Source organism: Staurois parvus, unplaced genomic scaffold, assembly GCF_062004578.1.
Source record: "Staurois parvus isolate SC_StPar_1 unplaced genomic scaffold, SC_StPar_1.0 ptg000454l, whole genome shotgun sequence".
NCBI lineage: Eukaryota > Metazoa > Chordata > Amphibia > Anura > Ranidae > Staurois > Staurois parvus.
Window position 1 is genome coordinate 10,782,383 of NW_028318250.1, and position 26,171 is coordinate 10,808,553.

The following is a 26,171-nucleotide window of genomic DNA, read 5'->3' on the forward strand; positions in this document are numbered from 1 at the left end:
TGTATCTATTTGTTTCCGAATAAAAACATCTGTATCCTAAATGGAAACAAATAGATACAATGTTTCAATCGCTGTAAATGTGAAGGAACTGTCAGAGAACTGTCAGAAATAGCGGAGCTCTCTGCAGGGACACTTCTTGCCGGCTGTAGAAGGGATGAAAATCGGCCGGTCGGGAAAAATTCGATTCGTGCATCCGAAGTTTGCTAATTTTCGGATTCGGTGCGAATCGAATTTTTCCTAATATTCAAAACGAATTCCACTTCGCCAAGTTCGATTCGCTCATCTCTAATGATTACGGAAAATCGGGCTCCCAGCCAGTAGTAGGAGGTCGGTTACATCTTTTTGCATTGCAAATACTGTTAATCTCCTAATGTGAACCTTGTACTCGACTTTTTCTATACAATGTTATGTTTGTCATGTTATTTGAAAAATTTCAATAAAAACTATTTGAATATAAACTCCTTATCTAGGCTAAGTTGACTAGGTGATTAGCTACTTCTTCTAACATTGGCAAGCTTCATCTACAACCCTAATAGATGTACACCCTCACTGTAAGGGTTAATTTCTCATTTTGGTCTAGGGGACCAAAAAAGAAGATCTTGTTACTCAATCCTCCACACCTCCATACAACTAGACTGGTTCCTGAATATTCTTCTCCCCCATGATCCAACAGTTCAGGGTCCTGATGTAAAGACCATAGCAGGGTCCATAGCAGAGACAGTCCACTGCCGAAGCGTGGAGAAATGCCATCTGCTGGAGAGCAGAGAATCAGGTAAGTAAAACTGTTTTCCTCTCCCCTTGACAAAAAAGCCCCACTGAAAGAAATAATTTTAGTTGCCTGGAGTTGGGGTTTGAGAAGGTGGAGGGGGTTATTAAAATACTGAACTTGTTGCTTAAATGTCTTAGCTAGAAAGTTTCTCTGTTAGTTATGGGCCTTAACTTTCTCTGACTTCATGAGTAAGTACTGTTAACTGACATTCTGCAACCCAATGGGTGTGCCAGTAAGGATACCCTCACTATAAAGGATAACAGTTGGTAGAGGTTGTCAAGAAATAAGGAAAGTGAAGCTAAATCAGAGAGGGAATCAGAACATCTTGTGGTATTAGGGAGCACTTTTACTTTTAAAAATGGAGTTCAGATTAATTTTATTGGGCTAGACTTACTTGGCTTTTCAAGAGTAAAGTATACCCACACAATGCATATTCTTTAAAAGGAAGTTTATAAAAAGTGCAGAATCCACCGTGCTTAATAAACGAGCCATACTATTTTGACTGAAGTGGTATGTAGCAGTTAATCAGATCCCCTTATAATATATATTTTTATCTACAGCCATATAAGTGCTATTTTAGTTAGCTGTGATATTCACATACTTTTTGTCAAATTATGTTAAGAGTTTGGATCCTTCAGGCCATCTGCTCTAATTATATCCATTTTTATCAAGCTATGGATGCCCGATATGGCTGTGTTGAAATATTCATAATTCCCCAGAAAAAGAGCATGCCCTAATTGTGATGGGGTTTAATCGTACGGAAAAAAAAGCCATGGGATGAATTTCTAGATGGCCAACTTCCTATTTCATTTTCCATGCCTTGTTGTTAATATTGAAATGACTTGTGCAGTGAAAGAGATGTGACCCAAGCAGCAAAAACCACTCTCCCATAGCAATTTCACAGCATACAATATTCCATATCGAGGGCACCTCTGGCCACAGAATCGATTTAGAAAAATAGTTGGAGCTTTAGAATTCAAAGTCTGTCTGTTTCTAGAAATAAACAGGAAAATAGGCTGTAAGGAAAAAAAAAAAAGTAGAATTCAGTATACATTAAACATTTTAACGGTTACAGCTATTAAAATATGCATACTGCTATTTCATGACAGCAGAAAATTTATAGTAGTCTATGATCTATAAAAGCAGTTGGCTGACTAATAATTGCACATTTGCATTTTAGAAACACATTACTATAAATATACTTTTTAAGGAGCAGACAGGGTATACACAGATGTGTACTGCAAATTTTGCAGACACAGGATGTCCCTGCTCTATGGAGCTTACTATTTGAAACAGCTATAGCTGCACTGACCTTCAGAAGGTTAGTTTTGCAGGTAAAATTGAAAAAACGGGATTGCAAACATACATTTTAGCTGATAAAATGTAATGAAAAAACAGAAAGCTCAAGTTTAAACAAACAAAACTATAATTATTCCCACATGTATTTGCTTTTTTGGAGAGTTTGTGGGCTGGACTTTATTTTCTCTCTAAACTGGCTGGTTTGTGCTCGCCCCATCCTAACTAAGTGCATGTTGAGGGTGGAGAGTGTGCCTACTTCAAATCAGTACAACAAGACTCAATGGGGTTGATTTACTAAAGGCAAATAGGCTGTGCACTGCAAGTGCACTCCAAGTGCAGTTGGAAGTTCACTGCAAGTGTGCTGAAAGTGCAGTTGCTTTATATCCGAGGGGAAGCTCTGAAATGAGGCAAAGCTCTGCTGATTTCTTTAATCCAATAATGTGCAAGCAAAAATGCTGTTTTTAATTTTCCTTGCATGTTACCCTCAGGTCTAGAGCAACTGCACTTTCAGTGCACTTGCAGTGCACTTCAAAGTGCACTTGGAGTGCACGTGCAGTGCATAGCCTATTTGCCTTTAGAAAATCAACACCAATGACTAGCAGACTAGGAAAACTGTTACCTTACTTTGTTTGTTCAGTTGTAAGTGTAATGACCCGGAGTAAGTAATTTGTAAGTACACAGAATTGTATTCCAGCAACAAAACTGGACAACCTCTGCAGGGATAACAATAATGAGAACCCATGTAGATTTTGCAGGGTAGGGCAATTGGCAGTCTAGCACCTTGGGGTTTATTTGCTAAAGCTGGAGAGTGCAAAATCACGTGCACTTCTGCATAAAAACCAATCAGCTTCCAGGTTTTATTGCCAAAGCTTAATTCAACAAGCTGTGGTTAGAAGCTAATTGGCTACCATTTACAGGTGAACCAGATTCTGAGTGAACCAGTTTTAGTAAATCTCTTCCCTTATGTCGTAGACAGGAATGTGTTACTGACAGCAACATGATGTGTGCATAGCTACCTACACGTTACCTATGCATACATACCTCCTACCTTTTACTTTAGGCCTTTGCCTGTATTGGCCATACAGAAATCCAGTCCTGCCTGTTTACCATGCAGCAAATGCACATTTAAAAAAGCAAAAAACTTCTTTAACCTCCTTAGCGGTTTTCCCAAGTGTAGCTCGGGGTAAAATTTGAGTACCAAGAGCGGTAACCCCGAGCTACACTCGGGCTTACCATGCGGCGTTGCTCAGGGGGTCCCTGCAGCACTTACCTTGTCCTTCGCTCCCGCGATGTATCCCCTGCAGCGTCCCCGGCCATCTCCTCCGGCCAATGCCGGCATCCGGCTTCCATGTTCCGGTCCCTGTGACGTCGGGACGTACGGGCGCCGAAACCGGTGGGAAATTTGAAATTTTAAAAAAATTTCATTTTTGCTGTCATTGCTGTTTCAATGCATTTCACATATATTTTGTCCCTAGTGCTTTGTCCTGTGCCCTGCCTGCATTTTGACTGTTCTTTCTGCCTGGAAACTTAGAAAAGTCCATGGCGTCCAAAAAACATCCCTTTACCGTCAAAAGCGGTTTTAGAACAGCGATAGTAAATCAGAACCACTTGCAGAATTGAGTGATAATGATTCGTGGGGAAATTCGTCATCAGACACTGAAAACGATTTTGCGACTAAGCTCAGCGATGTGCGAATTTGCCTCTGTATTTCAAATTTCAGTGTTTTTGGTTTGATTATATTATTGATTTAAATGTATTATTATTATATTATTATTTTTTATGATTATTTACTAAATTATAATTTATGATTTCGTGTTTCAAGTTTTATCATATCCAGAATGTTTACTAGACTCTTGTTCAGACAGATTTCAGTGAGTTATTCCTAAAAATTACAGCCTACAATAAAAAACTACATATTTCCTTGCAAAAAAATAGTACCGCTTTCAGCACAAAAAAACGGAAAGAATAATACCGCCGAGGAGGTTAACAATCAGTTTTTAAATACAGAAACAAAAAGACACATGCAGTTTTCCTCACATCTCAAAATGGTTATATAAGGGTTTATAAGAACCAGTTATTGCACACATAAAGGGCACTGCATTACTTTGGGCTTACATAACATACTTAAATCCCAACCTCATGCCTATTAAAGCATTAGCCAACCCATTTCTAGTAAGCTCAGGTTATCATTGCATTGGCCTTGTCTTCAAGACTACTGGAAAGCTTGCAGCTCACATCATTAGGTGAGCACCATGCTAGTCTGGATAACTCATGATGTGATTGAACCACATAGAGGACTGCAGAAAAAAAAGTATGGCATGTTCACTAGTTGCCAATTGACAACTCTTCTGTATCCAGCTATTAATGATGAAACTTCCACCAGAGTAGGCCTAAATAGTTGTTATGGCCCTGCCTCCATTTAAAAACTTCTATTTGGATATGTCATAAACACTGCTAAGCATTTATCTGTGTTAACCTGAAGTATTTATTTCTTTAAGGGTTTTTTTCCTTTGTTTTTTTTTATGATATTGGTATACCCTTTTCATTTGGAATATTTTTGGGTAAATATATGACTTATAGGAATACTTGTTTCAGTGCTTACTATTAATATGTTTTAATTATAGCTATTATTTGTAAGGGTCTATGGCCCTATGACATGGTTAGTGGGTATATATCTTATGGTTATTGATGTAGGATTTTTCTTTTTTATGCCATGTAAAAACTGCTTGGGGATGGGGGATCTTATTATCTTTTTTTTGGAAGTGGTGTTTCGCCCAATGGATCTAGACAGTTTCCGAGTGAGATTTTCGCTTTATACCCCAGCAGGCACCAATGTAAAAATTGAGAACTGGTATGCTAGTTTACATAACCTATAGTAATTTGATTATGTACCAAGATTGTAATTGTTTTTTTAATTTTTTTTCTTTGTTTTTTTAAATGTTATTCTTTTATATGTTATTCTTGTGAATATTCATGTGAAAATTAAGAAAATAAAGATTGAACATAATTTGGAGTATGTAAGACACTACACACTTCTAATACAAAAACATAAAAGTGGGAAGATTCTGCCTAAATGGGGCAGCCATGAAGGCTTCTATGCAACCTCTGTCTGCTAAGATAAATATCCATGAAAAATATGTACAAATATCTATTTTTTTTTTCAGGAAGAGCCTTATGTGATGTTTAAGAAGTCTGACACCCCTCTGTTTGGCAAGGACCGATTTGAAGGCTTTTGTATTGACCTCCTAAAAAAGATTTCAGAAATCCTTGGATTTGAATATGATGTACGCTTAGTGGAAGATGGTAGATATGGATCTCAAGATGAAAAAGGACAGTGGAATGGTTTGGTGAAAGAGCTCATTGATCACGTAAGTGATTCCTTTACACCTCATTTAGTAGAGTCATGTACTGTATATCCTATACATAAATGGGTATCATTATGAGATGTCTTGATGTCTCAGGATTATTATGGGTCTGTAAAGCTTGCAGTGGAAATCACAATAGAATGTAAACCTTTCAGAAAACCAATAGGATCATTTTCATTCTGCAAATATTGTCCATTCAATATAATTTAGTATGTAAAAAAACTCCCTTAATAAAATAAGTAAAGCAGAGGATCTAATAAAAACCAAGTAGTGAGGGTAGTGACATTTAATCATTCTAACTAAAAATGCTTGTATTAAATGCATTGATATACATTTATCTGATCTTTATCTTATAATTATATGCAATTTAGTCTGCTGACCTTGATTTAGTTCCCTCCATTATGAAGCAACTGTTTTTGACAGGCAAAATCATGTTACATATGTAATCATGGTAAAGGATGTAGTTGTAATTTAAACATGGTGTCAAATTGCACTGAAAGCGCTGGTATCCATGGAAATGGAAAAAAAATTAAAATGTTTCACTAAGTACCAATTTGACATGTATTGGTTTCACAAATGGGCTTCATATTTTTTTTTAAAACATATAATCATTTAAAAGTTAGGTCCACCAAAAAAGGAGATTTCAAATTATTTAAAGCTAGATGTTAATGTCCTGAACCATCTGGCATATCTTGGGATTGTTTCATACTTCAGCAACAAGCTCTTCCCTCTGGACTGTCTGTCGCTTTAACTTTCTATATAAAACTGCACTTCCCACCGCATCACTGAGACGTAAAATACATAGAAAAATCAAACAACAAGAAAATGTGCAATAGCAGGTTGTGCAGTATGACATGGTAATCCAGGTGTAATGATCTTACTGTCAAACTCCCTAGGAGAAGAAAGAAGCTGATTTGAATGTTAACCCTCCTGCATCCATCTAAAACTAAGATAGCTAATGCGAGTTAATGGACATTTCAGCTATTCTGTAGGGAGTCTTTTCTATATATTTATCCAGGGCTGTGGAAAAGGGGGTACCACCAGTCCTCCTGTATGGGGCCCAGGCCAGCAGGGGGCCCAGGCAGCTGGGTGAATTGGATGTGGACAGAGAGGGTGATTGGCAACTTCAAGGGGCAATTACTAGAACTGATCCCCTATATGGCTCTCCCTGCAGCAGCGGAAAGACAGCTTCTTCTCATCTCCCTCCTGCTGGCTCTCAGTTGTTGTAAAGAAGCCATACAGGGAAGAGATTGAAGTAATTGCCCCCTGCAGCACCCATCACTCTTCCCTGTGCAAAATAAGTTTCCCTCTGCTGCCCAGGCCCCCCTCTGTACCAACACCCACGCAGTGATGCCTGCTTTGCTCCTCTCCTTTCTACAGGCATCTGCAAGCACGCAATAGAATCCCTCAGGATGGATAGTGGAGGAAGGGTCCAGTAAATAGGAAAAGTTTACAAGCTGCCTCCCTTCCTGAATGAACACAATAAGTCTTTGGTACCAATTGCTCACTGTGTTCATTCATAACTGGAGCATAGTAAACTTTGTTTTTTATTGGGGGGGGCTGTCAGATTAACTGTATGGGGGTCCCATGGTTTCTAACAGCAGCCCTGTATTTATCTCTATATCTGTCACTTGGAATCCCAAGCCCAGGAGAGAAGTTAGAATTGGACCTTCATGCTAAATAAACTACACACAGTGCTGGTTGTATGGTCATACATATTTGTATTTAAGAAATGTATTTTTCTGCAAGTGGAAGATCTACATCTGGGGGATGTCATGTTTTAACAATTAATTTCTCATAAATAAAACATACCTGAGTATCTAAACATTTTACAAATATTTTTTCAGAAAACAGGTATGCACATTTAGAGGGTGTTGGAATAGAAGACGTGCCACAGTGCATTTGAGATAAGCAAAAACTCATGGTAGTATATTAGTTACTAAACAGTAAAAGGGCATATCATTTGATACATGACATGATTTGATCAAATAAAAAGAGTTCAAAATTAAGCATTTAGGCCTAGAAGCCACATGAGTCTGATGCTTGGATAGATAGATAGATAGATAGATAGATAGATAGATAGATAGATAGATAGATAGATAGAAAGATAGAATAAATATAAGAAAACTCTGTTAGACTGCTTAATACAAACTCAACAAGCTCAATGTTTATACAGAATAATGTTCCTTTATTATATATCACCAGATTTTTAGTATTTACTGTAAATTAATCTGCTATTTCAAACCTTGCGGACATTTATTGTCAAATTAATTCCTTAAGCAATAACAGTTTGTATTCACAGTTCACATCCTAAAATGTCAAGAACAATGCTGAAAGCTTTGCTAAAATCTTTAATTTCCTGTAAAATATATACTGTACATAGCCAATTGACAAGTAAGAGTTAAACACATCCCCTTCTTGGAAATTCTCTGCTGCCTATAACCATCCTGAAATTACAACTAGTGTTCTGCACGCAATCAGAGACTCGGTTTTCAAGAGAGAAAAGGTTAGGGAGAAATTTCTGATTTTTTTCTTCATTGGTTAAACTACTGAGAATCATTTTAATGGATGCAATGTCCTCTGCTTTTGCAAGAGCTATCATTATTAGCAATATGAAAACATGTCTCCATGGCAACAAGCTCTGCTACTAATCAAGCTTTGATTGGTCAGCTTTGATGCTCCAATTCTTTGAGTTATTTAATGTCTTTTTAATTGTATAAAACGTGACAACATTAATGTTTTAGGAACTTAAAGTACTGTATAAGCTCACCTTTGTTCACCTTATTTTATTTTCTAAATTCCAGCTCCCCCACGTACCAATATAGCATAAATGTACTTCTTTTGCAGAAATTCAAAAGTTTTCCATTTTTCTACCCACCTTTATGCCAGTGTCCAGATGGCTGTTCAAAAAGCTTCTACATTACTTCTGCCTTACTTCCGGGAAAGACTTTAGGTCATGATACAGGAAGGAGTTGATCAGCTGACCTCATTAGCACACACCCTACATCATCATCTACCTTCCTACCTCCCACCCACTTCCAGGTGCACAAATATTAAATGAAAAGCAATCAATCAGTGATCATTGTTCTCAGTAAATACACAGACATCGATTTTTATTTTCTACCTTTCATCTTGTATATATCATTCATTTGGCAAAGCTTACTGAGTGAACAGATTACAGCCTGTGGCATGTGGATAGAGCTGTAGTTTTAAAAACAGGAGAATTGTGTTCTGGGATCTGTGAAGCTCACTATACATTATATAATCTGATTGTACAATCTCCTTTAGATCTACTATCAACTGTGTAGTGTAAGGGCCTACCTGATTGGAGTCACCAAAGATCCATTATCTCCTGCGCTCAAGGACTCAGATCAAACAGGCGTTAGTGACAAGCAGCGTGTTGTGTATTCATCCACTGGTGATCAGAGGTTGTGCAGCTCTATCATGAAGCTGGGGAAGCTTAATAAAACTGTAGAGGAAGATGAAAGAAAGAGCGCACAAACCTTGTGCATTACCTCAATAAATAGTGACTAATTTTATTAATAAGGAAATATACTCACAAAATGATTGTATAACAGGCATAAGCAACCATAATCCAAACAGGATTACGGGTAAATCTAAAAGGGGGGGGGATGAAGGCTAACACGTTTCGAAGGGTGCTCCCTTCTTCATCAGAGGTGGGTTTGGCAGATAGAAACTTCAGTATGGCAGAGTTCCCATGGCAAGGAGATATTCAGCCACTGAGTGTCAGTATTACAGCAGTTCAGCCTGTTTAGTCTAAACAGGCTGAACTGCTGTAATACTGACACTCAGTGGCTGAATATCTCCTTGCCATGGGAACTCTGCCATACTGAAGTTTCTATCTGCCAAACCCAGCTCTGATGAAGAAGGGAGCACCCTTCGAAACGTGTTAGCCTTCATCCCCCCCCCTTTTAGATTTACCCGTAACCCTGTTTGGATTATGGTTACTTATGCCTGTTATACAATCATTTTGTGAGTATATTTCCTTATTAATAAGATTAGTCACTATTTATTGAGGTAATGCGCAAGGTTTGTGCGCTCTTTCTTTCATCTTCCCCTACCTGATTGGATACAGAGTGATTGGGTAAAGAGGTGGGTCCTCCTTTTCCATAGTTCTAGAAAATCTTAAGGAAATTGTACAGAGATTGTACAATATGTGGCACTAATAGGTGGCAGTGGTGGGCACTGATAGACAGCACTGGTTGGCACTGATAGACAGGACTGATGAGGAGGCACTGACAGGTATCACTTATAAGCACTGATAGTCAGCACTGATTTGCACTGATAGCCAGCACTCATAGATAACACTGATGGGCACTGACAGGCATCACTGATGGGCACTGAAAGGTGGCAATGATGGGGCTACACTGATAACCAGGGCACTGATTATCAGTGTAGATGTCCCCTGTTTAGATCACTGCTTACCCTGACAGAGCATGAGGAGAGGACTGCTGATTTTCTGTTTACACTGTGATCATCTGTGATTGGACACATCTGGTAACATGGTAAAATTCTGATTGACCCTTACTGCAATCTGTGATCAGCTGTGTCCAAGGGGAGATGACCTCCCAGAACTAGCCAACTGCACTGTAGCCATTGTTTGGCTATAGCGTGGTCAGCAAGTGGTTAAAAAATTGCTAATACTATTAATAGTAAGTACCATGACAATTAAAACAAAATACTTAATTAAGGTATCAGTCTACTTGAAAGTTATATTTAAAGTGGTTGTATTTATTTATTTCAGGTACTTATATAGCGCTGTCAATTTATGCAGCGCTTTACATATATATTGTACATTCACATCTGTCCCTAACCCTCAAGGGGTGTACAATCTAAGGTCCCTAACTTATATTCATACATACACATACTAGGGACAATTTAGACAGGATCCAATTAACCTACCTGCATGTCTTTGGAGTGTGGAAGGAAACCGGAGTACCCGCAGGAAACCCACGCAGGCACAGGGAGAACATGCAAACTCCAGATAGGTTGTGCCGTGGTTGGGATTTGAACTAATGACCCTAGTACTGCCAGGTGGAAGTGCTAACCAATTAGCCACTGTGCTGCCCGTATTGTAAACCTCAGACATGGAACATGACATGGAAGGGTATCACCAAGCAAAAGAGGAAGCAATTTTGGGGCTTCATATAATGCTATATATATATATATATATATAGTCCTTTTATACTTTTAAGAAACCTTGGATAATGCACTAGGTGTTTGTGCCACCTGTACCCTTTCTTCTGGAATATGAACAAAGCATATCCTTCTATAGTGTGTATCAATTAAGAGCACTAAGTGTCTTTTCTGTGTGCTGCTTCATTCCTCTATTGGTATGAATCACTTCTGACAAGTTTTCCTGGCACCAAGAGAAAAATGGTGACATGGGGAGGGATCTCCAGTAGAGTGACAACCTCAGCTCTGTACCTGTAAGCTGTGTGAAGGGGGTGTGATCCTTCCCTCCATTCGGCTCACAGAGCTCTCCTCTCTGAGCTCTGCAGAGTGTAACTTCAGCTCTCTGTCCCCTTTTTCCTGACAGTTTAGATAATATTTATACATTCTGGACTTTGAACAGATGTAGAGAAGATAAGACTGCAGTAAACTGGTACAACTTATGTACAACTGACACAATTTATGTAGGAGGATTTATTTAATATCTGTGCACCACCTGGGGCCGGTCATGTCACTGGGTATATGTAAGTTTAGGTTTACACCTGTGTAGATTATTGAGGCTGCGGGACCACACCTGTTCCCTCAGCTACAACCACTCACACAGAAAAACATGCTGCTGTTCAGGAGACACATTGGGGTGCCATTGATTCTAATGGCACCCCCACACACTGGAAATTGCAGCTCAACAGCACTGGGAACCGCATTGCTCTTGCGGTTTCTTTGCGGACAAATGACAACCTAGCCCAAGGTACAGTCAAAATGAAAGGGGGTTTCCCATCTTCCATTTTGACTGCATGCCTCACGAAGCCATCCCCAACCTGCGCCCGCACAAACCAGCAAAATCCTTTTTACGGAGCCCCATAAGCCTGAGTGGGGATCCCAAAGCACTAACCTTGGGTCACACTTTAAGGTACAGGTGAGATGTGGTGGGCTGGCTTCTTTCATCTCTTATGAACTCCAGAGTGGTATATCCTTTTCTTAGTTTCTACCTCTATAGCTGCCTACCTTTCAGTTTTCTTTTAGTTCTCTCTATAACTTAGAATACACTAAAAATAACACAGGGAGGAAGAGACCTCCTCACAATAGACTGTCAATAGACTTAGGATGGTCATATATGGGTCAGTTTTGTCATTCAGGCAGAGGGGCTGATTAACCACCCTGGCGGTATTCCCGAGTGTAGCTCAGGGTTAACTTTCAGTACCAAAAGCGGTAACCCCGAGCTACACTCTGGATTACCCTGCAGCGTTGCTCCGGGATCCCTCTTGCACTTGTCCTTCACTCCCGCGATGTCCCCCCTGCAGCATCCCTGGCCATCTCCTCCAGCCGATGCCGGCATCTGTCTTCTGGGTTCCATTCCCTGCGAGCATCAGGACATACGGGACGTATGGAGGATGGAACTGGCAGGAAATTCAAAAATTTTAAAAGTGACATTTATTCAATACACTAAAATCACATAGTATAACATTACTGTATCAAAGCATTTCACATACATTTTGTCCTGTGCCCTGCCTGCATTTTTACTGTTCTTTCTGCCTGGAAACTGAGAAAAGTCCATGGCGTCCAAAAAGCGTCCCTTTAGGTCAAAAGTGGTTTTAGACCAGCTAGAGAACAGTGATAGTAAATTAAAATTACTTTCAGAATTGAGTGATATTGATTCGTGAGAAATTCGTCATCAGACACTGAAAACGATTCTGCGACTAAGCTCAGTGATGTGCGAACTTGGCGCTATATTTCAAATTTCAATGGTTTGATCACATTAATGAATTAAATGTATTATTATTATATTATTATTTTTTATGGTTATTTATTATATTATAATTTTTGATTTTGTGTTTCAAATTTTATCATACCCGGGATGTTTACTAGACTTTTGCTCGGACAGATTTCAGTGAGGTATTCCTAAAAATTACAGGCCTACAATAAAAAACAACATATTTCCATGCAAAAAAATATACCGCTTTGAGCAAAGAAATACTGACATAATCAGACTGCTAGGGAGGTTGAAAAAAAAAAAAAAGAACAAATTCCTCCATCTACACAATCCAGGTGGATGGAGAATTCCTCCCCACTGTGTTATTGTATTCTGACAGCAGGGATTCCTCCACCACATTGATTAGCACTGCAGCCGATTGAAAAGGAAAAATTTCAACAAGCCACTGCAACAGAAGTCGATTATTAGAACAACTTCTCTGGAATGAGAACAGCCATACATGGATTGAAATTTGACTGGTCCATGCTGCACCAACTGACTTTTGATTGGTCAATAGTCAGCTTTAGGAAATCAAGAATTATATTCTCACCACCACTTCCTCTGAAATATAAGTGTTTTAACTTTTCTATAATTATCAAAAACCAAAATATCAATTTTAATTTGATTGACCATTTTATAAATATTTTAAATACTAACTGGAAATATAAAAAGATAATAGGAAAAAAACAAAATTTTCTAGATAACGTGCTTTTAAACTTTTTTTTTCCTGCAGAGTAGGAGGTATAAAATGTGAAGACAATAAGGAAGTATGCTGTGTACAGTGCTACCAGTGAGGGGACTTATGTTTTTTTTTGGGTACACAAGGGTGGCCAGAGGCATTCAAGGGTATCACCAAGCAATTTTGGGGCTTCATATAATGCTATACAATTCAGATCTTTAGGGTTTGCATTCAAATGTCTACCTAAGTACCCACTAAAACCAGCCCTACTGTGAATGCTAAGTGTTTTTCACTGTTGAAATCTGCAGAGGAAAAAAAATGAATTAAAATACTATAGTGGTAGCTGACAGATGTGGATGGAAAACTTTAAGCCATTTTTAAAAGAAATAACAGTGACTTGACATAGCTACTGGAGTACTATAATTATGAAAAGCTACAAGTGGCCATTATCTTCCTTATCTGCAGTCTGTTTTTCTGCTTCTGTATTAGCCCTTCCTCCATTCCCCATGTGAATTGCAGCTGGCTTCACAGTATTTTACAGTTTTCTACCACATCCATGGCCCTGGTCACCTTACAGCATTAAGAGGTGTGAGACACTGACAACATGTCTGTCTATCGCCTCTGAATTGAAAGCAGCTGTTAGCTTGCAGGAATATACAAACTAAGGTGAATATTAGTGGACAAGTATGTCGGTTTATATCAACCATCTATAACCACTTGTACGAGAGTCAAAGGTCTACAGATCTGTCTCTCGTAGCATACGCCGCTTTCACAGTAATAGTAAAGCCTGGTAATGGCATCCAAATGAGCACTCAAGTTAGCTTTTTATTTTCTTCTCTGTGCATTGTACACTGTACTTCAGCAAGAATGTATTTTAACCAGCTGCATTACAGAGCTTAAAAGCACACATAGAAGTACTTTACAAGGCCATAAAACTGCACCATTGTTTTGTCCTTTTAAATATCATTTGTGCAAAGCTGTATTGAGAACCGATGATCTATACAGAACATAAATACTGATGAGGTCCTTTTTTTAACTTATCTCGTTTTCTAAAAGACATGTTCATGTGGTTCACTGTGGTAAATCAGTCATAACCTGATGTGTTTCTACCAGCACAGCTTATGCAAGCACCTTTCAGCTAATGTATTTTTAGTTTCTTGATGAGTAAGTTTTTCCTTTAAAGGCCAGTCCAACTTTTTTACATTACATATCATATACTTTACTGCTGAATGTTTATTTATTCCATTCTTTCTCTGTCACCCACTCAGTGGTGGAATGGCATTCAGTGTAAAAATAATTCTTGGACCCCCTGTATATAAAGCTCAAACCTTAAGCTAAATGCAATAGAAAGGATCTGTTTTACAATTTAAAACATTTGCATTTCTTGCCATCTGGTTCTAAGATTTGCACAGCTCTGCCACACAGCACATTTCTGACTGGCAGGGAAGCAGACCTAATTTTACTCTACTGCATTTCATTAAAACGTACAGGTCTTGTCCCTCCCTTAGCTTTTGACTATGGTTTAAGTATTCACCTGTATTTTGTTTCCACACCAGCAACAATCTATCTTCCAGAATATTGTTTCTCAATTGGAATAACATAAAAACAAAAAATGGGTTCACTTTTGAAATTCATAGAAGTATGTAAAACATGCACATAACCTATGTAAAACAGCATTAAGTAACTTGTGTCATAAATGTATTGGAAAGGTGTTAAAGCATTTTGTTCAACTATGGGGCAGCACAGTGGCTAAATGGTTAGCACTTCCGCGTGGCAGTACTAAGGTTGCTGGTTCAAATCCCAACCCCAGCACCACCTGCCTGGAGTTTGCATGTTCTCCCTGTGACTGTGTGGGTTTCCTCCCACACTCCAAAGACATGCTGGTAGGTTAATTGGCTCCTGTCTAAATTGTCCCTAGTATGAATGTGAGTTAGGGACCTTAGATTGTACACCCCTTGAGGGTTAGGGACTGATGTGAATGTACAATATATGTATGTAAAGTGCTGCACAAATTGATGGTGCTATATAAGTACCTGAAATAAATAAATATGTTGAGCGAATGGGATAACAATTGCTCTTACATAGTAAAAACAACACAGGTATTTTATTATCACAAAATGATGAAGTATTCCATGTATTATTTTTCTTTGTATCATTACCACTAGAATCTCTACTTCTAGCAATCCCTGGTATAGTTGTAAATTTGGGATAATGGTGCTATCTGTTGATTATTACTAGGGACATACCTTATTTTTTTTCTTTAATTATTGTAGATTTTTATTAAGGGCACACGCCATTTATAAAAGTACAAATATGCAGCATTAACATATATGTGGACATTATACGAAACAAAGACAACATATGAAACAGTAAAGAGTTAACAGACAGCATGATCAGACTGCATATTTTAACAACATTTGATGACACATAAAATGAATGTGCTAGGGAGCGCATAAAACAATCAATATATGTAGTAATTTCAGGTAGCTGCTGGCACTAAAGGGTATAGGCAACATTCCCAATAAATGTATCAAAGTTATATAAGTGCAGCAACTGTGATATATATATATATATATATATATATATATATATATATATATATATATGTAGCTATCCATTTATATCAATTACTCAGTGTATCACATATATCCAGATACTGTGTAGGTAAGCATTAGGTATTATGAAGCACATAAGTTAAATTAATTCTCTGAAAATAGTTGTTAGCAATCTGGATATCGACAACGATCTCAAACTCAAGTGCAGCGTTATAAATGCATGTAACATAAATACCATATAATAATAAAGTGCAGAGAAGTGCATCAAAAGTGCAACTAAGTGCATCAATATGCGTCCGTGATGATGGTCACAATAATTCAACTGGCAATAAAACCTAATAATGTCTTTTATGGAAGGATAATTATTCTAAGTGCCAAAGTGCAAACGTGCAGTTACTCATGACGTGTAGAAATTCATGAAAGGAATCCACCACTTGGGACGGATGTACACTCACCAGACAGAAAATTGTTAATGCGCATTTGTTTAAATTACACATCTGGGGGTGCAGTGGTCTACTGATAGCTCCGGATCTATTGTTGTAGCTCCATCCATCCACTGGGACAGGTCTCCTGTGTTCCTGGGGGGGAATCAGCTCAGCCACAGGAGCCAAAAAGTGCTTTATATAGTGTAGTATTTATTTAAAATCATGTATCAGACATAAAAATATCATCCACGTGGAGTAATAACAAACGAGGAAAAATAGAGGAATAAAATCATGTACCAAGATGGCCACCTCTTCTCAATAGTGATGGCGTGACGTCAGCAATAGCAGTGGGTGGGTTGAGCCTCATTGCTGACATCACGCCACCGCTATATAGTATTACATAATTTTATAACGTATATAATTTTGATACATTTGATAACACATACTTGCAAAGGGACCATGTGTAAAACAAGGTAGCAGATTAAGGAATGTCACGGGTAGATGAGGGGACACTACCAAAGGGGGACTGATCCCACAGTTCCCAAGTTACCTTAAAGTGGCCTGGTAATCACCAGCTAAAGCTGTAAGATATTCCATATTTCTAATTTCAGTAATCAGTTGCAATAGGTGGTTTAGCATAGGAATATCTACTGATTTCCAAAATCTTGATGTCAGTCCCCTAGCGGCTGTCAGTATATGACCCCCCAGCTTTTTGGAATGTTTAGAAATTCCCTTAAATGGGAGACCTAGAAGGCAGTGGAGCAGATCCAATGGGAGAGCAACATTTAAGAATCATTCTAAGACATCCTTGACCATAGCCCAAAAACTCTGGATCTGCGTGCATAGTCAAAAGACATGTATCATGGAACCCTTTTCACCAAGACATCTCCAAAATCTCTCAGACACAGTTGGGTTTTAAGCATGCAAAACTACTGGGGTTTTATACCAGAGCATCAATATTTTATATAAGTTTTCTCTATAGGTGACACATCGGGAAGTTTTAGTAGCCGACTCCCAAATCATCTCTCAGTATTTTAAAGATATTGGATGTCTACGGACAGTTACTCATATACCGATGGGGACATTTTTCTAGAGGATCACTATTGTGAAGCAATTTATACAGTGAAGATATAAGGTGCAGCTGGGAAGGACCCTGAATAGCTATTCTTTCAAAGTCTGTAGGGTGGTCCAGTGTTAAAGAAGAACTCAGGGCTTGGAAAAAGTGGCGGAATTGGAGGTACGTGTAACAGGCTTGTGAGGGTATAGAGGGTTTCCACGCCCTGATCTCCTCAAATGACCTGATCTTGTCAGTAACTGAATTGGTTAGATGTCAAAGTTGAAACAACCCATTGATTTCCCACAGGTTCATTTGAGTATATTGAAATATTAGGTATTTCTGGGTTATATAAAATATTGATCAGAGGAGAACATGTGGACAGCAACATATCAGATTTTATACAGGTTGACCAGACCTTAAGGGTAAATTTCATAGAGTTGAGTAAAGGGGGGGAGGGAAATTAGAAGCAAAGCAGAGTTCAAAGGGCGTAGTAGGGATGAACTGGATATAAATGGTTTAATTTTATCTCCGACCATCTGCCATGGGGAATCTGGGAGAACCAGGCCAAGGTTTGTCGTAGATGAGCTGCCCAATAGTATTTAATTATGTCCGGAGCCCCCAAACCCCTTCTATTTTTCGTGGATAAAAGTCCCACTTTTGCTATTCTAGACTTTTTGGCTTGCCAAATAAATCTAAGGAACAAGCGTTGTAGGGTCCGTAATTGAGACTGTGGGATTGCAACTGGGGGAGTCTCAAAGAGATAAAGCAGCTTTGGTAGAATCGCCATCTTCAACACTTTTATCCTGCCCAGGAAGGAAATGTTATGCTTATCCCACTGATTCAGAAGGGCATGAATCTCCTTAAACAAGGGAGGAAATTTAGATTCATACAAAAGTGAATAGTTGAAGTTATATGAGTACCCATATACTTAATAGAATTGGAACACCAGTGATATGGGTAATTTTGTTGTAAGAGCTGGAGATCCCGGGTAGGGATGTGGAGAGGCAAAGCCTCTGACTTTGAAGTAATAATTTTGTAACCAGAGAGGTCACCAAAGAGTTGTAAACGTTTATGTAGTACAGGCAAAGAAAAGGTGGAGTTTAGTGATTGTTAATAAAACATCATCTGCAGTGATAGCTTATATTCTTTCTTCCTAACATTCACTCCTGATAAGTCTGGGTGCGTTCTAATCACCATTGCTAAAGATTCAAGGAACAACACAAATAGCAACAGAGACAAGGGGCAGCCCTGTCTAGTATCATTAAACAGATGAAAAGTATCTGATATGGCATACGGGAGTTTGACTCATGCAGTAGATGAGGAATATAGTGCTGTAACAGCTTTAAAAAAAGAGCCTTGTACGCCTATATGTTGTAGCAACTCAAACATATAGAGCCATCCCAGTCTGTCAATAGCTTTCTGAGCATCTAGACTTAATAGCTAAGCAGGAGAACGTGAGGTATTAAGCATGTTGATTAAATTCACCATTCGTCTCGTATTATCACCCACCTGTCTGGCCATGATAAACCCCACCTGATCCCTATGTATGAGTTTAGGCAGTAAGGGAGCTAGTCGACTCACTAAAAATGTTTTTCAATTTTATAATTTGTGTTAAGTAGGGCTATGGATCTGTAATTGGTCGTGGTAGCTGGATTTTTACCTGGTTTGGGAATGACTGTGATATAGGAATGTTGAAAGTGTGGATGTGGTGCTTCCCCATGCATCAGAGAAGAATGTAAATCCAGTAGAGCGGGGCCTAATTTAGCAATAAACTGTTTGTAGTATGCATAAGAAAAGCCATCAGGACCAGGTGATTTTTGCATCGGAAGATCCTTAACAACTTTACACAATTCTTCCATGACAATAGGTGCATTTAAAGTAAGCCTATCCTCATGTTTAAGGTTAGGGAGATGTAGAGTGGACATGAAAGTATCAAATGATTCCTTATTAAACACTGGGTGTAAGTCTGGGGACAGACAGTTATAAAGCTTGTGGTAGAAATCACAAAATACCTTGGCTATTTTTTGAGGACATTATGTGGAAGTGCCATTGGAATAACAATTCAAGAGAGGCACTAGGCAAGTTTGCCTTCAGTTTATTGACTAAAAGTCTGCATGGTTTATTAGAATACTGATAAAATTTTTGTTTCATCCACAGCAAGCTCTTTGCTGCAGAATTTGCTTCCAATACTTTAAGTTGATTTCTAAGTTGTATTACTATCCTACGTGTAATGGTAAATGTCGATTCTACAAGGTTTGTTTCTGCCTGTAACATTTGTTGCATAAGTTCCATTTTCAGAATTACTGAGTTCTTCTTGAGATGAGAGCTTTCTGCTATGAGATGACCTCTAATGAATGCCTTATGGGCTTCCTACAAAGTTGAGTAACCAGCTATACAAAACCAGCATTAAGGTAAAAAAACTCATGTAATGCTACCGATGTAGAAGCTGTGATGTCTGCATGGCGCAGAAGAGTGTCATTCAAAAGTCAATGGCATGTGCGGGAGTTTTATTTATAAGTAAATCCAAAGCTACAAAAGAAGGATCAGACCAGAAACTGTTGATAATAGCAGAGTCCACCGTCTGCTTAAGCAGAGGATAGGATATCAAAAAATAATCCAGTCTGGTATATTTGTCGTGAACAGGGGAGAAGAACGAAAACTGTTTGGTATCTGGGTGTTGCACTCGCCAAACATCAAACAAGCTATGTCCTCTGATCTGTTGCCGAAAGAGAGTGGATTGTTTAGGTACATATTTAGAAGGTAGGTGGCCCATAAGGGATCTCTGATCTCTAGTAGGAGATACAGTTAAGTTAAAATCCCCCTCTATAATCGCAAAAGGATGAGATGTCGACAGGGGGAAACAGAATTTCTAACAAATTCCATCTGGTTAGCATTTGGAGCATAAACATTCACAATTGTAATATGGGTGTTGCCGTACTGGCAATTTAGTAGTATGAATCTACCTTGGACATCAAGTGTAGATGAGAGCACTGGGATAGGGCAATGTTTCTTTATAAGGATAGCAACACCTGCCTTACCAGTATGATCAATAGCCAAATAGGTCGTGGGGTAATATTTGAGAGCAAAATTGAATGAGCTTCCTTTTTTAAAATGGGTTTCTTGAATAAGAATAATATCAGCCTTAAAGTGGCGAAATCCCCTCAGGGCCAACCACCTTTTCCTTATCGAGTTTAATCCCTTAACACTACTTGAATATTATCGTAAAGACATGATAACATATTTTTCATAATACGCTGGCATATACAGGTCAGAAAAGAAAGCAGATCATGCTGTACTAACAGAATACAGAAAACAGAACACAGTATTGACAGAGCATACTCAATACTTGTCAAGAAATTATCAAAAAACAGAGTCAGTAGATCCAAATAAGATCTGTGAGTCCAAAAAAGAACCAACACATGGTGAAGGCCCAAGTAACAGAAGAGGCTCAGGCATCTACAGCAATGGCCATAGATTGCTGGGGGCAGCATAGGGAGAATGAACTCCAGGCAGTGTCTTCCCACCTCACTTCCAAAATGAATATCAAGATATCAAGTGGTAATGAGGACTAACCCTTTAGAAAGTCTCATCTATCATGGAATAATTCCAAGGGGGTATTGAGTATATCCTACTAAGGACATAAAATGTGTGCTGAAAAGAAAAAGGGCATAAATATGTCAGTGATCACCAACCATCGAAGGACCAGACATTTTCAAGTTACTGAGGACATCCGCGGATTGGGAGAACATTGTGGAATCGGTAGGCGTGTTTTGCTTCTAGATTTCGCTGGGGTCCAGATCTTGCTAGGAGTGTTGGCAGATCTAGGATTTGATATAGGAATAGTTAGGGTCTCATCCTGGAGAGGAGGTAAGCCCAGGTTTCGCAAAAACACCTCTCCTTCTTGAAGATCTCTGATGACATGTTGGGTCCCATCCTTGGTTACTGTCAGCTTGAAAAGGAACCCCCATCTGTAGACAATGCAATGCTTTTGAAGATGTAAAGTAATCAGACAAAGCAAGTGCTATTTTCCCCACTGCTGCAGAGATAGTATGAGATATATTCTGCAGTAGGGCATGTAATTTATCATCTAAAATATCAGCAGTGAGATAGGGAACATGTTGATGGGGAGATAAAGCATCATGGTGTGTTACCTCCGCCATGCAGCCTGCTGTCTTGTCTGGTTCCGCCATTGGGTGAGGGTTATCACTCGAGGCTGGGGATGCAGTGTGGGAGATGAATTTCTCCAAGTGGGTAGGCCGCTGATGTTTGGCGGGCAATGGAGGATACTTTTGACACCCTATTTTGCCCATTGGAATCTGCAAGTGGTGCTGAGTCTTATGCCGATGCTCCTCTGTTTGCAGCTAGTGTTCGCTTTGAAGGAGCTAGAAGAGAGAATGGTGAAGCGGAGCGGAGTTAGTTTGTGACTGCCAACTTCAGCCTCAAAATCATTTTGCGCCACTTCCCCATTTTCCTTAACTTTCAAATCTTAATATAATTTTTTAAAAGACTGTGTAGGATCCTTGCCGACCACCCTGTAGCAGTTTTATGCTACAGGCCGGCCGCTCTGCGCAGAATCATGTACTATATATATATATATATATATATATATATATATATATAATTCCACATTTCTGGGTAGGAGGAGTGTGTGCTCTCTTACCCGAGCTGTCATTGGCTCCTGTAGGTGTCATCCATCGGGTCCTGGCCAGCAATTCAAGGCAAGATCTCGGCAATTGGTGGAGCAATTAATAGGAGAGAGATCTGTGAGTGTGAACAACACAGATCTCTCTCATGTCAGAAGTGACATGCTGGTTTTTATCTCTCTTCAAAACAGGGAGTTAAAAACCAGCATGTCCTCTAGTAAAAAAACTACACAGTACACAGTTCAATTACTCCCTAACACACAGTTAACCCTTTGATCACCCTAGATGGTAACCCCTTCCAGTCCAGTGTCATTAGTACAGTGTCAGTCCTTTTTATTAGCACTGATTAGTGTATTAGTGTCACTGGAGATATCAGTGGCAGTAAGTCAGTTCCAGCCCAGTGTCAGTTAGTGTCAGAATGCCCACCGTACTATCGCAATCCCGCTATAAGTCACTGATTGCTGCCATGAGTACTATAAAAAAAAATTCAGTAAATATACCTCCATTTGTAGATGCTAAAACTTTCACACAAATCAATTAACATACACTTATTGGGATTTTATTTTACCAAAGACATGCAGCAGATTACAATTTGGCCTAAATTTATTAATACATTTTATTTTTTTTATTTTTCATTGGATATGTTTATAGCAAAACGTAAAAAAAAATATATATTTTTTAATTGTTTGTTTTTTTAATTTTTAGTGCTAAAAATAAAAACCCATTGATGATCAAATACCACCAAAAGAAAGCTCTATTTGTATGAACAAAATTATATAAATTTCATTTGTGTACAGTGTTGCATGACCATGCAATTGTCAGTTAAAGCAGTGCAGCGCTGAATAGCAAAAAGGACCTTGTCATGAAGGGGGGGGTAAATCTTCGGAGGGTAAGTGGATAAAAGCAATTTTTTTCATTTGTTGATTGATGGATTCATTGCATAATTAATTAACTAATTCATTCATTCATTTTTATAGCACAAACATGGCTCACTGTTTCAGTGCTTTCATAGATCATTTACATCAGTCAAAGGGATTAACTTACTAAGAAACAACACATAAGTTATGTGCTTTGGTGTGTATAATTTTCATATATTAGCGACTGTTTTAATGAGGGCTAATTTAACCACTTGATCTCTAGAAGGTTTTACCCCCTTCATGACAAGTGCATTTTTTGCTATTCAGCACTGTGCTATTTTAACTGGCAATTGCTCGGTCATGCAACACTGTATGCACTGTAACACTGTGACAAGCGTGACGATTCGCGTCGGTAGTGACGCACTTCCGGTCGGACGCCAACTTGAGACACCTTGGACACCCAAACAACTACATCTGATCTGAGGTTTGAACTAAATGCGATGGGAAAGATGATTTACAATGTGAGAGTATTTTAGATTGTATTAGTGCTGTATTAGTGAATAAATGGTTTTATACTATGCAAGTATTCACTTATATTTTCTGAGGGATTGAGTGGCTATTTACCATCTTATTGCCTGGAGAGGAGATCTGCTGTCCTGTGAGCCTGTATTTGAGCCTGTACTTGAGGGGAGACCAGTGTGGAGAGCTGTGGAGGAGTCCCGGGTATTCAGGATCCAGGTATTAGTGATCCTAAAGGTTCTTTGACCCTGTGTGGGTCGCAAGAGGGAGGTGAGCGGGCAATTCAGCCATTTTGGATATCTGCGCACACCTGTCATCACTTTGTGTTCAAAGAATTTATGTGGACTTTATTTTGTTGATTGCTGATAGGTGTTTTTTCACTTCACAGGACTTTTTTACTATATTATCTGTTTTATTATGCGTTTATATATGTAATTTTTTGCATGATTACACGCAATTATATGTTGTTTGGAATGCACTTGTGATTTTTTGTTATGTGTGGTTGGAATAATTTATTTGTTTTGGTGGGAGGTTTTGCAGCACGCATTTATGCTGAGTCCCTTTTTGGACTTTTTTATGTTGTTTGTTGATCACTATTAGATCCATTAGGCTCTTTTGGGGCACTATTATCCTAAGTTTGGTCCCTTATTTTGGACCTGTTGGTTGGCACTTGTTACACGTGTTATTGTGTGAGGAAAATTTACACTGTCGTCCATCACGGTTTATGTATTGTTGATTAGTCTTTTTTCACTCATTTGCACTATTTCACTTATATATATGCAAATTCAGTGTGTTTTGTGAAGATTTATATGGTAGTAGCGCCACATTATATAATTTTTTTTTTCATCTGCAAACTATGGTATATATACTGGAATTTACACAGCTTTTACTTTCTGTACATTTGTTGAGGTGCTCAAATGCCAGGACAGTACAAACACCATCCAAATTAGCTCTTTTTGGAGAGTAGATACCCCAAAGTATTTTCTGAGAAGCATGTTGAGCCCAAGGAAGATTACATTTTTTGCCACAAGTTTTTGGAAAATGGCAAAGTTTCTATTTTTTTTTACACAAAGTTGTCAACTGAAAGAGATATTTCTCACACGTCATGGGTATACATGGAATAAACCCCAAAACATTCTTCTACTTCTCCTGAGTATGGGGATACCACATGTAAGACCTTTTGGCAGTCCAGCCACATACAAGGGCCCAAAATCCAATAACCACCTTCAGGCTTTCAAGGGGCATTAATTATGCACTGGATTTCTTGACTACCTTTCTTTTTTTTCTGGATGCCCTAAAATGCCAGTACCTTGGAGTGTCTACTTTCCAAAAAGGGGTCATTTGGGGGGTGGTTGGTACTATCCTGGCATTTCAGAGCCTCCAAAACTGTGATAGGCAGTCAGGAAGTGAAATGAGGAAATTACTCCCTTTGAAAGCCTGAAGGTGGTCATTAAATTTTTGGCTCCTGTATGTGGCTAGGCTGCCAAAAAGTATCTCACATATGGTATCCCCAAAAATTTGAGGCAAAAAATAAAATCTTCCATGGACTCAACATACCTCTCAGCAAAAACCTTGGGGTGTCCACTTTGCAAAAAGGGGTCATTTGGGGGATTGTTTGAACTGTCTATGCCCAACATTAGAAGCTTATGCAACACTTCCACTCACTCTTCTAATATTGGGTATACATGTAATGTATATGCCGAAGCATAGCAGCTATCACACACTGACCAACCCACGTTTCTAATGCTTGGGCATACAAAAAAAAGAACCTAACAGATTCCTCCATTAACATCGATTGATGTGGATGAAACAAAATCTCTGCCAGAAAGCATAGGGGCTACCGCCCACTGACCACACCATGCTTGGGCATACATGCTCTTTTTTTTTTACTGTGGATAAGAAATCTCCTCCAGCAACGCTGCAGGCAATGACCTATATCATATCCTGCTGCTGTTAGAATACACAAATTAGTGCTGTAGCTGACTGGTGTTCCTGTCTTTTAACCAGCTGCATTACAGAGTTTAAAAGCACACATGGGTTTGAAATACTTTGTAAGGCTATAAAACTGCACCGTTGTTATTTACTTTTCATTCTTTTAAATATCATTTGTGAAAAGCTGTATTGAGAACTGATGATCTATACAGAACATAATTACTAATGAGGTCCTTGTTATTTTCACTTATCTTGTTTTCTGAAAGACATGTTCATGTGGTTCACTGTGGCAAATCATAACCTGATTCTGTGTTTCTACCAGCACAGCTCATGGAAGCACCTTTCAACTAATGTATTTTTAGTTTCTTGATGAGTAAGTTTTTTCCTTTAAAGGCCAGTCAAACATTTTTGCAATACATATCATATATTTTACTGCAAAAAAGTATATTTATTCCATTCTTTCTCTATCACCCACTCAGCGGTGGAATGGCTTTCAGCATAAAAATGGTTATTGGACCCCTGCATATAATAAAGCTGAACTCCAGGCTAAATGAAATACATAGAAAGGATCTGTTTTAAATGCTAAAGTATTTGCATTTCTGGCTATCAAGTTCTGAGGTTTACACAGCTGTCACACAGCACATTCCTGACTGCAGTTCAGATCGGTGCTGCAGCTAAATGGTGTTCCTGCAAAGCAAACAGCAGTTAATAATAACACACAGAAACAATATAACATTAACGCAATAAAACAACAACTTTTTTTGTTTTACTTTTTTATGTATTTATTTATTTTCCTTTTTTAATTATTTTTGTAACTTGGCTTTTTGGAACCATAACCTTTCCAGCCTCTCAAAATGTGATGGCCAGTTTCCTGACTACCTAACATCTTCCAAGACCCTTAAAAACTGTGTGCTCTAGACTGTGTCATGCTGTACCCTAGACTAATACTCCAGGTTGGCCAGGACAGGGGGGAATAAAAAAACATAAGCCACATCATTCTGTGTTTACTACAGACACATCATTTTGTTTTGGGGGACTTTTGTGTCATAGTACCCAGGGAGCACATTTAGAAAATGTCTCTCATGCAGCTGGCTAACTGCATCTGGATTTGGGCTTTGGACTACAGTG

The 26,171-nt window shown here is 38.7% G+C and overlaps 1 protein-coding gene across 1 annotated transcript in view; it reads left to right on the top strand.

Moving 5' to 3' along the window:
- GRIK3 (glutamate ionotropic receptor kainate type subunit 3) overlaps positions 1–26,171 on the top strand; it is a 708,422-nt gene that overhangs the window by 487,583 nt on the left and 194,668 nt on the right. The window contains exon 10 of the mRNA XM_089688809.1: positions 5,233–5,436. Within this exon, the coding sequence (XP_089544935.1) occupies positions 5,233–5,436 (204 nt within the window). The remainder of the gene's footprint in view (positions 1–5,232; positions 5,437–26,171) is intronic.